The sequence below is a fragment of the Colias philodice genome, chromosome 29 (assembly GCF_061535455.1).
Source record: "Colias philodice isolate Cphi_HAF_F1 chromosome 29, ilColPhil1 Martin Lab GWU primary, whole genome shotgun sequence".
Classification (NCBI taxonomy): Eukaryota; Metazoa; Arthropoda; class Insecta; order Lepidoptera; family Pieridae; genus Colias; species Colias philodice.
In genome coordinates this window covers 3,427,719-3,439,883 of record NC_143114.1, presented here as the reverse complement: position 1 = coordinate 3,439,883, position 12,165 = coordinate 3,427,719, and the positions used below count along the sequence as shown (strand labels likewise).

Below are 12,165 nucleotides of genomic sequence, written 5' to 3'. Positions count from 1 at the left end.
GTCATGTCTATCCACATTAAAAATTAATGAGGTGTCATCTGCAAACAGTACTATTTCACACATATCCTCCAAATAATAAGGTAGGTCATTAATATACACTAAGAACAAAAACGGTCCTAAGATAGATCCCTGCGGAACACCTATGTTAATCGGCGCACCGCGAGATTTCTCTCCATTAACGACAACGGTTTGTACCCTGTTCTGAAGATATGAAGCTATGAGATCCTGAGCTAAACCTTTGATACCATAAAAATTTAGTTTCCGTAATAGAGTGGAATGTTCTACACAGTCAAAAGCCTTAGAAAGGTCACAGAATATCCCCAAAGCATTCTTTGAATTTTCCCATGCTTTGTATATATGTGACAAAAGAGCTACTCCGGCATCAGTGGTAGAGCGCCCCTTTGTGAAACCATACTGTTTGGCGTGCAGTAAACCATTTGATGCAAAATGACTACTTAATTGGTTTAAAATTAGTTTCTCGAAGACTTTGCTCAAAGTTGGTAATATGGAAATTGGCCTATAGTTATTACTGTCTTCTTGGTCACCACTTTTAAATAAAGGAATAACTTTGCTAAATTTTAGTAAATCAGGGAATATACCACAGTCACAACACTGATTAAATATAAACGCCAGTTGATTGGCAATGTTTTCTATGATATTATTTACTAAATTTACAGACATACCCCAGAGATCACATGTTTTTTTTAAATTTAATGTTTTAAAAGTTTTAACAATTTCATCAGCAGTCACGTGTCGCAATTCAAATAATTTGTTACACTCAGCAACATGATCCCTCAATAAAGACTCTGCAAGCGCTGAAGACGAATTTAAATTCTTAGTTATACTAGCAGGGATATTACTAAAGAAATCTTCAAAAGCAAGCGCAACATCAGCACTTTTGTCAATGACCCTACCAGAATTGACAAGTTTTATGGTACTATCATTCGATTGGCTTTTGCCCAATTCACCATTAATAATTGTCCAAACCGTTTTAACTTTATTGTCAGAGTTGCGTATTTTATCTCTGACATACAAACTCTTGGCAGTGAAACAAACTTTTTTAAATGTTTTTGAATAATTTCTAACATAACTAAGAAATGACAAGTCTTTGTTATATTGTTTCATACCATATAACTCGTAAAGAACGTTCCTGCATCTGTGTATACTAGGAGTTGCCCATTGGCTGAATGGTAAATCCTTGGTAATAGTTAAAGATTTAATTTTAAATATTTTTTCATATTCACTATGAATGAACTTAAAAAGATTTGTAAACATTTCACAAGGATTTTTATGAAAGGATTGATCATTCAGGTCAGGCAGTTTATTATCAATATTATTTCTGAATGTATGAATGCCTTTCCTAGTTATAGGCCTAACATTAATTCTTTTAATTGTAGGTATGCAATCCCATTCAAAAACTACTTTCTGGCCACAGTGATCCGAAGTTAGCGTGTTGAGAATATATTTTTCTAAACATTTGCAATCACAGTATATATTATCAATACAAGTTGCAGAAGTAGGTGTTATTCGTGTGGGTTCATCAAAAAGTTTATACAGATTAAATGAATGAAACAAATTAACTATTCGTGTTGCCGTTTGTGTGTGTGAAAGTAAATCAATATTAAAATCACCACATACTATTACCTTCTTTTTACTCCTGCCTAAACGCTTTAATATTTCTTCCATGACTGTCTCAAACAAATTATAGTCACTGGAAGGAGGTCTGTATACGCAAACAATAATGTAACGCTCAAGCTCAACACAGGACAGTTCAATGGTGCGTTCTACAGAAAGGCTAACAATGTCAGTTCGTTCCTTGCATTTTAAACTATTGTGTACAAAAATAAGAGAACCTCCATGAATAGCATTTGTCCTAAAGTATATACTTTTTAATTTATAATTATCAATATTTATTAACAACTGACATTGTTTAAGCCAATGTTCTGTTACACAAAATATTTTAATTTTATTATGATTTAAAAATAATTCTATTTCTAATAATTTGCTAGCCAAGCCTTGAATATTTTGATGTACAATGGAAAAAGGCTGCTTAGCTGTTGTCTTACATACTAGTTTAAATCTAGCTTAGGGCTAGTTTGTCTATTAACACTTAACCTAGGTTGATGTATATAATTACTACTACATAAAATTATAGTAGATCGATGGTCTGCTACTGAACATGTATCAGACTGGTTAATAATTTTATATGCTATTAACATAGCAAGTTCTCTCTTATATCTAGATGGCAGATACACTGTATTCCTTGTCAAACAAAAAGATTTTGTACAAGAATTTATGTCAAAATATATAAATGCATCACTGTGATGATTTGTTAAGTTATATAATTTTAAGTTAATATTATAGATAAATCTATTTTGATTTTGTGTCAAACCAGGCAAATATGGTAATGTACACAACATAAATTTGCATTTTGTTTCACTACTAATTTTCAACATTTTTTGAAATCCTATATCAATGTCATGTTTTTTTAAATTAAAACTATCTCCGTATAATATAACAACAATACTATTTTCATTAAAACTAAAATTATCTAATGAATTCATGATATATGTAAATGAACTATTAGGAGTGCAAAAATTGGTTACTTTATGCCCTAAGTTGTTAAGCAAAGCGCCAAATCCCTGACCTATATTATCTGACAACACAATAATTTCCTGCGTGGAAAGATGTTTTGTTTTACAAGATGAAATTGTTGCCATTGGTTGAATACTATGTATGTCAGTGCAGTCAATGGGCTTATGGGGCGACGGTTGCTCATTGTCACTTATGGAACACTGACATACATAGTTATTGGTCATGGACTCGAAGCGATCCATATTTTCATTGCTTAACTTTATTAAGTAATCTGCCTCTTTTATGTGTTCAGTAATTTGTAACTGGGCAGCAGAATATTCTTGATTGAGGTCATGTAATGTATCATTTAATGAGTCTATTTTCTCCTGAAGTTCAGTAGTTTCTACTTCATATATCATTTTATAATGTTCTAAGTCCCTATGATATCTATCTAACTCTTTCAAAAGGCTTTTATTTTTATTTTGCAATTGTGCTACATTTTTTAATGAAAACGTATTTCTAATAACTGATTTAGTGCGTTTAATAAACCTACTTAATTTGAGAAATTTTTTTAATTTGTTGTGTGAATTCAACTTGATTTTTCTATTGTTTTCAAAGCCACTTAACTGTCCACATTCAAGCAGTTCACCAAAAAGACTGTTGGATGAATTGCATAGCCGCTTGGAGTTATCCTCCTGAACCTCCATTAAACTGCATTCCAGTTCAACGATACGACTGAGAGCCTTCTCGTGGTCATTGGAACACTGTTGGAAGCTGTCAACAAGGTCTTGAAGGGCTGTGCATTTGTTTTGGCTGTCCATATATTGAGTGTGGAGTTCAGCTAGCTCGGCCTTCAGACTAGTATTTTTGTTTATTATTTGCTGGATTTCTACCTCATGTTCTTCTCTCTCCAGCAAGAGTTGTTCACACAGGGATTGAGAAGCCTTTAAATCCTGTAGTGTGGCCTTTAGTTTGTTTTCCATATCTTTGGCCACTGCCTTGCGGGTCAGCATGTTGTAATTTTAGTTGCTGAAACAGGTGAAATAGATGTTAAAAAGTGTATATAATAATATGATACAATTAAAACAATTTTGCTTGTGTTAGATAGGCTCAATATGGTTTAATTATTAGAAAAGAGTAGATAGTGAATGGATAAGATAAGGTTTTGTATTAGAACTGAAGTATATTTTGTCTGGAGCTATTAGTTTTTGTCCTCTAAATTGCTTCCAACTTGTCAAGCAAAGTGAGACGATAACTATGCGCTCATGTATTTATTGTGACGTTACTCATAAAATATGAGCAGTGTTATTAGTTTAAATGAATGTGAATGTTGTGTGTATCTTTAAATAAGATATATTAAAACTAGTACTCCCCTGGTTTATCCAAGAAGAAATTCGAATTTGAATTTCCGTTGCCGTTGACATCCACGTTATACAAAACGCAGCTTCAGTCACGTAATTATACGTATTTCACATTAAATAACACTTGTACGTTGATAAGATAGTTTACTATTACTAATTTATACTGTTTTTACAAGTAATTATTGAATTTAATATGATTTTTGAATTTAAAACTAAGGAGCTGATATTCACTCAGCTGTTGACATCTGTCATGCAATTGTGTTAAAAATACCCTTAAATACATGAATTAAGGAAAATTAATTGAAAAATTTGGTTTTATATTGAAGTAGCCTAACCACTGCTTTAAAATTTTGGTTGCTTAATCCATCAGGCCCCGGAATCACAGACACAAAAGAAAATCTATTGTGTCGCGGTCGGATCTGGCCGTTCGGGGCTCAATGGGTTAATTCTAGAAACTAAATAATATACTATTACAATAGACTTATAGTTTAATAATAACAAATTGAGTAATTATAACAGAGCTGTGACCTCGTCTTGTATATATTTTACCATTATCATCTATTAAAAAACAAATGTAAATGATATTTGGACCAGGAATAATTTTTTAATTTTGTCTTTGTTTAGTGAAACGAAATAGTTCTCTGGAATTTTCCTTTGAAAAGTTTCTTGATTTGCATTAAAGGTAGATATTTTATTTTGAAACATATATTTATTTCAGTTGTCAATTAAAAGTCTAGCCTCTTGATTAAATGGTGCTGTTACATATATATTTTTCTACTTAGTAAGCCAACTATATTATTACAATTATAATAAAAAGTCTAGGATATATATCGAAAGACAATATGATTAAGCTATTCTGCTCCAATAAATTTTAATAATAAAATTCTATAATATTAAGCTTTATTCTTATTCGTTTTTCTTTTGAACAGATCAGAGGGAGTCCGTGGCGCGGTCATTGGTATTGATCTGGGAACCACAAACTCTTGTGTTGCAGTCATGGAGGGAAAGACCCCAAAGGTAAGATTTATTTCCCCTTTGATATTTATTTAGTTTTTAGCACTGAAATGCTTTATATTTTATTATTATTAAAAATTTCCCATTGTCATTCCTTTCATTCTAACATATCATGATGTTTTGAAGCAGGAGTATTTCCAGTATGAGGGATTGATGCAGCTGTCTTTTGTCCACACTGGAATTAAGACTACTTTATGACTTCATAGTAGCTTCCCTTATGCCTTAAAAGCAGGCAATACATTGTTTTGGGTCTACTTTAAGATAGTTGAATGATGTGGTGGATGTTCCCCTATTATAGGCAACCCACATGTTCTCTTGCCTAGGAAAGAATATAAAAGTGAAAGTACCTTTTCTTTAAGAATTTTGGTCAGCTATGTTTACTAGGGTTATCAATGTTACACAAACAGGAAGATAATTTTAGAATCAAGTTTCTATAGAAGTAAAAATGACATTACTTTCTATTCAATTTATCCTTGAAGGTATTGAAAATTGCACACAAACATTATCAAAATTAAAATGTTGCCCATCAGAAAGTTATTTGTATAAATGACTGATTGATATTTGATGATGATTGTCAAAAATTGGTCATCTTCACTACTGTACTATCATGATACATTTGGTAGATCTATAATAAAAATAATCATATTATTTCATAGATACAGTGGTGGACGTTTAATTAGAAACTCGTAACACGATGAAGTAGTCATCAAATTCATTTAACATTTATGTATTAACGTATTAGAGATTAAGTATTATTTCATATGTAATAGAACACCCGTTTATCTAGTTTTATAAGAAATTGCTTAATTTTAATCAAACGTTAGCTTAAATTAATAAAATTAAACAACTTTAAGTGAAGTCTGATTTCCGAGTATTTTCAGTCTGGACAACTAATTAGAAACAGCATGGTTCGAGTGTGCCAAAGTCAAAACCTGTTGAAATGCCGCCAATATTTTTTTCTTCTACAAATATTTGCACCGTTTTTTAAACATTCCATCTCAAAGTTTCTGAAAATTAATTTGCTTTGCAGTATAAATTGGTAAAAGTAAGATTTGTAAACATTTTTCTTTGATAAACAAGAAAAATAATTTTAAGTTTACATTTTGACAAAAACTAGAGTTACAGGAAAATTGCAAATCATTTAGAGTGTTCAATAAAAATATAATCAATGCTATAGTTTATTTAAAAGAGCATGGTACTTCCGATCAAGTGCCTAGAAAAGCTCGACCATGAAAAACCACTCCACGCGAGGATAGGCAAATGATTCTTTTGGCAAAGATGGATCCATTTAAAAGTCCAAATTCTATTATAAAATTAGTTTTTTCCGATGACGAACCTCGCAATGTGTCGATGAGATCGGTTCGCAGGCAGTAAGTCGAGGCAAAATTTTTTGGGAGAGATGCCAGGTAAGTACAGCTTCTTACTATAGGCAGTACAGGAGACAACGATTTTCATTTACTAAGAAATACACTCCGCCAGTGAAAAAATTTTGTTTTGGGATGAAACTAAAATTAATTTAATCAATTCTGATGGCAAAGGATACGCGCGTCGTTCAGTTAACCAGGCCTTAGATAGTTCAGTAGTTAGAATAAACAGTTCAGCATGGCGGAGGAAACATTATAGTATGGGCACGTATGGGGTTGTTTTTAGACTGTTATAATCTTTATAGATAACAACGGCTTTACAACGTCGTGGCTTAGATTGTATGAGATTTTAACACGTTTGCAAAAACATTATTTTCTAATAGAATTGGAACCTTTAAATGGATCCATCTTTGCGAAAAGAATTATTTGCCTATGCTCGATAGCAGTGGTTTTTCATGGTCAAGCTTTTTTAGGCACTTAATCAGAAGTACCATGCTGTTTTAAATAAACTGTAGCATTGAATATCTTTTTATCGAACACTCTAAATGATTTGCAATTTTCCTGTAACTCCAGTTTTTGTCAAAATGTAAACTTAAAATTATTTTTCTTGTTGATGGGTCACAAATCTTACTTTTACCCATTTATACTGCAAAGCAAATTAATTTTCAGAAACTTTGAGATGGAATGTTTAAAAAACGGTGCAAATATTTGTAGAAGAAAAAAATATTGGCGGTAATTCAACAGGTTTTGACTTTGGAACACTCGAACCATGCTGTTTCTAATTTGTTGTCCAGACTGAAAATACTCGGAAATCAGACTTCACTTAAAGTTGTTAAATTTTATTAATTTAAGCTAACGTTTGATTAGAATTAAGCAATTTCTTATAAAACTAGATAAACGGGTGTTCTATTACATATGAAATAATGCTTAATATCTAATACGTTAATACACAAAAGTAAATAAATTTGATGACTACTTCATCCTGTTACGTGTTTCTAATTAAACGTCCACCACTGTAAATAACTCAGTGTATAGTTATATAATATATGTGTAAATAGGCACATCGTATTTTGAGATAACCAAGATGGAGGTTAATGTCTCTGATTTCTTTTCCAACTTCAAAATATCCCTTCTTCTATAAACTTCTGAATATTTTGTTAATAGTAGGTATAGAAAAGATAGTTTTTAATTATATGTACTTATCAGTTCTCTTGTATGTTGTAGTTAAATATGTACTTACTTTTATATGTATTTACTTTAACTTAGACAACATATTACATAGGCCAGTAGAAATCGACACTAAAAAACCCTAAATTCGCAAAGCACGATGTAGATTTAAATTTTTGGTATGTTGTTTGGATCAGTTAGGGTGATGTAAATCCCAATTTGCAACTTCGTAAAAGTTGTGCTCGCTGCGCACCACGTGATAAACTGCGAAAATTTTGGACTTTTTTCACTTTTTGCTCTAAAAGTCATAAACTATGCGTTTCCGACAAGTATGATTCAGTACATAAATTAAGGTTATTAAATTTGCAACAATTTAAGGCTAACCGCAGCTCTCTAAACCTTATAACGACTAAACTGTGGCCATTCGAAGATGGTTCATTTTTCCGGAAATATTGAAATTTTTAGTTTTGCTCCCGTTTGAACTAAAATATTGGCAAAAACGGCTCGTTCTATGAGAAAGTCGTAAAATAAAGTTGTAGTGCATTTAATTTTCTTTCATTAGAGCATAGAACAAAGTCTGTGAGACAAATAGTTCACTCACAATATCTGAAAAACAAAAAGAAGGTAGAAATAGATTTTTAAAGAATTGAAACTGAGGGCATATAAAATCATAAAAAGGATAATACTTTTTCATTTGCAGGATAGGTAATTAACAAAATTACAAAGATAATTAAATTTGCAACAATTTAAGCCTAACCGCAGCTCTCTAAACCTTATAACAACCAATCTGTCGCCTTTCAAAGATAGTCAGTTTTTCCCGAAATTTTCAAATTTTTAGTTTTGCTCCCGTTTGAACCAAAATATTGGCAAAACCGCTCGTTCTATGAGAAGGTCATAAAATAAAGATGTAGAAAATTTAATTTTGTTAATTACCTATCCTGCAAATGAAAAAGTATTATCCTTTTTATGATTTTATATGCCCTCAGTTTCAATTCTTTAAAAATCTATTTCTACCTTCTTTTTGTTTTCAGATATTGTGAGTGAACTAATTGTCTCACAGACTTTGTTCTATGCTCTAATGAAAGAAAATTAAATGCACTACAACTTTATTATACGACTTTCTCATAGAACGAGCGGTTTTTGCCAATATTTTGGTTCAAACGGGAGCAAAACTAAAAATTTGAAATTTTCGGGAAAAACTGACTATCTTTGAAAGGCCACAGCTTAGTTGTTATAAGGTTTAGAGAGCTGCGGTTTGGCTTAAATTGTTGCAAATTTAATTAGCTTTGTAATTTTATAATTACCTATACTGCAAATGAAAAAGTATTATCCTTTTTATGATTTTATATGCCCTCAGTTTCAATTCTTTAAAAATCTATTTCTACCTTCTTTTTGTTTTTCAGATATTGTGAGTGAACTATTTGTCTCACAGACTTTGTTCTATGCTATAATGAAAGAAAATTAAATGCACTACAACTTTATTATACGACCTTCTCATAGAACGAGCGGTTTTTGCCAATATTTTGCTTCAAACGGGAGCAAAACTGAAAATTTCAATATTTCGGGAAAAATGAACCATCTTCGAATGGCCACAGTTTAGTCGCTATAAGATTTAGAGAGCTTTAATTAGACTTAAATTGTTGCAAATTTAATAACCTTAATTTATGTACTGAATGATACTTGTCGGAAACGCATAGTTTATGACTTTTAGAGCAAAAAGTGAAAAAAGTCCAAAATTTTCGCAGTTTATTATTTGCGTATAATCTTTTTTCCTACTTTCCCAAATTTTGTAATTTTGTTAATTACCTATCCTGCAAATGAAAAAGTATTATTCTTTTTATGATTTTATATGCTCTCAGTTTCAATTCTTTAAAAATCTATTTCTACCTTCTTTTTGTTTTTCAGATATTGTGTGTGAAATATTTGTCTCACAGACTTTGTTCTATGCTTTTATGAAAGAAAATTAAATGCACTACAGCTTTATTATACGAACTTCTCATAGAACGAGCGGTTTTTGCCAATATTTTGCTACAAACGGGAGCAAAACTAAAAATTTCAATATTTCCGGAAAAATGAACCATCTTCGAATGGCCACAGTTTAGTCGTTATAAGGTTTAGAGAGCTGCGGTTAGCCTTAAATTGTTGCAAATTTAATAACCTTAATTTATGTACTGAATGATACTTGTCGGAAACGCATAGTTTATGACTTTTAGAGCAAAAAGTGAAAAAAGTCCAAAATTTTCGCAGTTTATTATTTGCGTATAATCTTTTTTCCTACTTTCCCAAATTTTGTAATTTTGTTAATTACCTATCCTGCAAATGAAAAAGTATTATTCTTTTTATGATTTTATATGCTCTCAGTTTCAATTCTTTAAAAATCTATTTCTACCTTCTTTTTGTTTTTCAGATATTGTGTGTGAAATATTTGTCTCACAGACTTTGTTCTATGCTTTTATGAAAGAAAATTAAATGCACTACAGCTTTATTATACGAACTTCTCATAGAACGAGCGGTTTTTGCCAATATTTTGCTACAAACGGGAGCAAAACTAAAAATTTCAATATTTCCGGAAAAATGAACCATCTTCGAATGGCCACAGTTTAGTCGTTATAAGGTTTAGAGAGCTGCGGTTAGCCTTAAATTGTTGCAAATTTAATAACCTTAATTTATGTACTGAATCATACTTGTCGGAAACGCATAGTTTATGACTTTTAGAGCAAAAAGTGAAAAAAGTCCAAAATTTTCGCAGTTTATCACGTGGTGCGCAGCGAGCACAACTTTTTCGAAGTTGCAAATTGGGATTTACATCACCCTAACTGATCCAAACAACATACCAAAAATTCAAATCTACATCGTGCTTTGCGAATTTAATGTTAATTTCCACTGGCCTAACATGGTTCAACAGTTTTACAATTTTTAAATACATTTACTTATAGGTCATGCTAAAAAATTGTATATTTTTTTGAGTAGTTACTTTTATGGGTATTCAAAAATTACTTTATAACGTTAAATTCGTAACAATTTAATTAATTATTAAATTGTTATTATACATATATACAACCGCATCGTCGATCACCTACCACGCCAGTGCGTGTCGGGTTTTGCAGCGATGCTAGAGCAACTCGCAGAACCAGCTGGCTCAGGTCGCCATGGCCACAGCCTTCCTAGATACTGCGATACATTTTTTTTTTTCATAATTTTAGTCTCAGAAAACTTGCAATAGTGATATGGTCTTCCAATTTTAGGTGTAATATATTACTGGTCCTTGTAAAAAGGCCATCATTGAATGATTTTGTGTAAAAGAAAAAATTTTACAAAGATAGCTTGCTTATCTTATCTAGAATAATAAATAGAAGCATCTCAACTGATTTAAGAAACTTTTTTGATACATTTTATAAAGTCAAGCATAGTTAGATAATACATAATTCATTTACAAGATTTGCATATATTTTAAGATAATAAATGACGTATGGTTGTTTAAAAAATTAAAATTTATAAAATCAGATAGTGAGAGCTAGAAAACTTGAACAGATTTTTTTGTAAATCTTATATATAAAAATGAATCGCAAAATGTGTTGGTAAGCGCATAACTCGAGAACGGCTGAACCGATTTCGATAATTCTTTTTTTATTATATTCCTTGAAGTACGAGGATGGTTCTTATGTAGAGAAAACGTAAACATGTACCACGGGCGAAGCCGGGGCGGACCGCTAGTGAATAATAATTTCATTATTTTCGATATCATTTATAGCCAACTTTGCATTGCTACAAATATAATCCATACAAATAATTATCACTTATCTTGCTAGGTGGTAGAAAACAGCGAAGGTTCCCGCACGACCCCATCCCACGTGGCGTTCTCCAAGGATGGCGAACGCCTCGTCGGTATGCCGGCAAAGCGGCAAGCGGTCACAAATAGTGGAAACACGTTCTACGCGACTAAACGTCTCATTGGCAGACGTTTTGAAGATCCCGAAGTGCAGAAAGACATGAAAAACCTTTCGTATAAGGTTGTGAGGGCCTCGAATGGAGATGCTTGGGTGCAAGGTGAGATTTTTTGGCATTTTTTGTTGTTTTTTGTTCTTTATAGCGTTAGGAATGAAATACTACCACACAAGGTGGTGGAAAACAGCGAAGAATTACACACAACACTTGCAATTAGCCTTAAAGGCTAGTAGGTAAGTTGGAAAGCGGTCACATACAGTGGAAACACGTTCTATGCGACTAAACGTCTGATTGGCAGACGTTTTGACGATCCCGAAGTGCAGAAAGACATGAAAAACCTGTCATATAAGGTCGTAAGGGCGTCGAATGGAGATGCTTGGGTGCAAGGTGAGATTTTTTGGCATTTTTTGTTGCTTTTTTGTGCTTTATAGCGTTGGGAATGAAATACTACCACACAAGGTGGTGGAAAACAGCGAAGAATTACACACAACACTTGCAATTAGCCTTAGAAACTAGTAGGCAGGTAAAAAGACGAACAGTGGCAGATGTATGTAATTCCTTGATTTACAATATTTGATAGTGCTTAGTTTAGAAATGATAAAAGTAGCTTTCTTTTCAGTCATATGAAAAGCAGAGCACCTGTATCACCACCAATGTTCAAGTATTTATATATAAAAGAAGAGAAAAATACTTTTTTTTAACGTTTTTTACTATACTCATACAGTTACCAAAAATTGTAT

General features: G+C 32.0%; 2 protein-coding genes across 3 annotated transcripts in view; one reads left to right on the top strand and one right to left on the bottom strand.

Annotated features, from left to right (window-relative positions):
- Positions 1 to 12,165, top strand: part of Hsc70-5 (Heat shock protein 70 cognate 5) — a 37,067-nt gene that overhangs the window by 2,009 nt on the left and 22,893 nt on the right. For both annotated transcript variants that reach the window (XR_016317929.1, XM_089712806.1), the window contains exons 3-4: positions 4,865 to 4,952; positions 11,290 to 11,527. Coding sequence is in view for 1 of the 2 variants with exons in the window: in XM_089712806.1 (XP_089568932.1) it covers positions 4,865 to 4,952; positions 11,290 to 11,527 (326 nt within the window). In the remaining variant the exon portion in view is untranslated. The remainder of the gene's footprint in view (positions 1 to 4,864; positions 4,953 to 11,289; positions 11,528 to 12,165) is intronic.
- Positions 2,185 to 4,183, bottom strand: LOC149475861 (uncharacterized). Its single transcript, XM_089712461.1, has 2 exons — positions 2,321 to 4,183; positions 2,185 to 2,189 (listed from the first exon to the last, which is right to left on the bottom strand). Exons 1-2 carry the CDS (start codon positions 3,585 to 3,587, stop codon positions 2,185 to 2,187), a joined length of 1,272 nt encoding a protein of 423 aa, XP_089568587.1. The 5' UTR covers positions 3,588 to 4,183.

What these genes read in the sequence shown, in the direction of transcription:
- LOC149475861 (XM_089712461.1), bottom strand. Translation starts at nt 3,587, where the DNA reads ATGCTGACCCGCAAGGCAGTGGCCAAAGATATGGAAAACAAACTAAAG.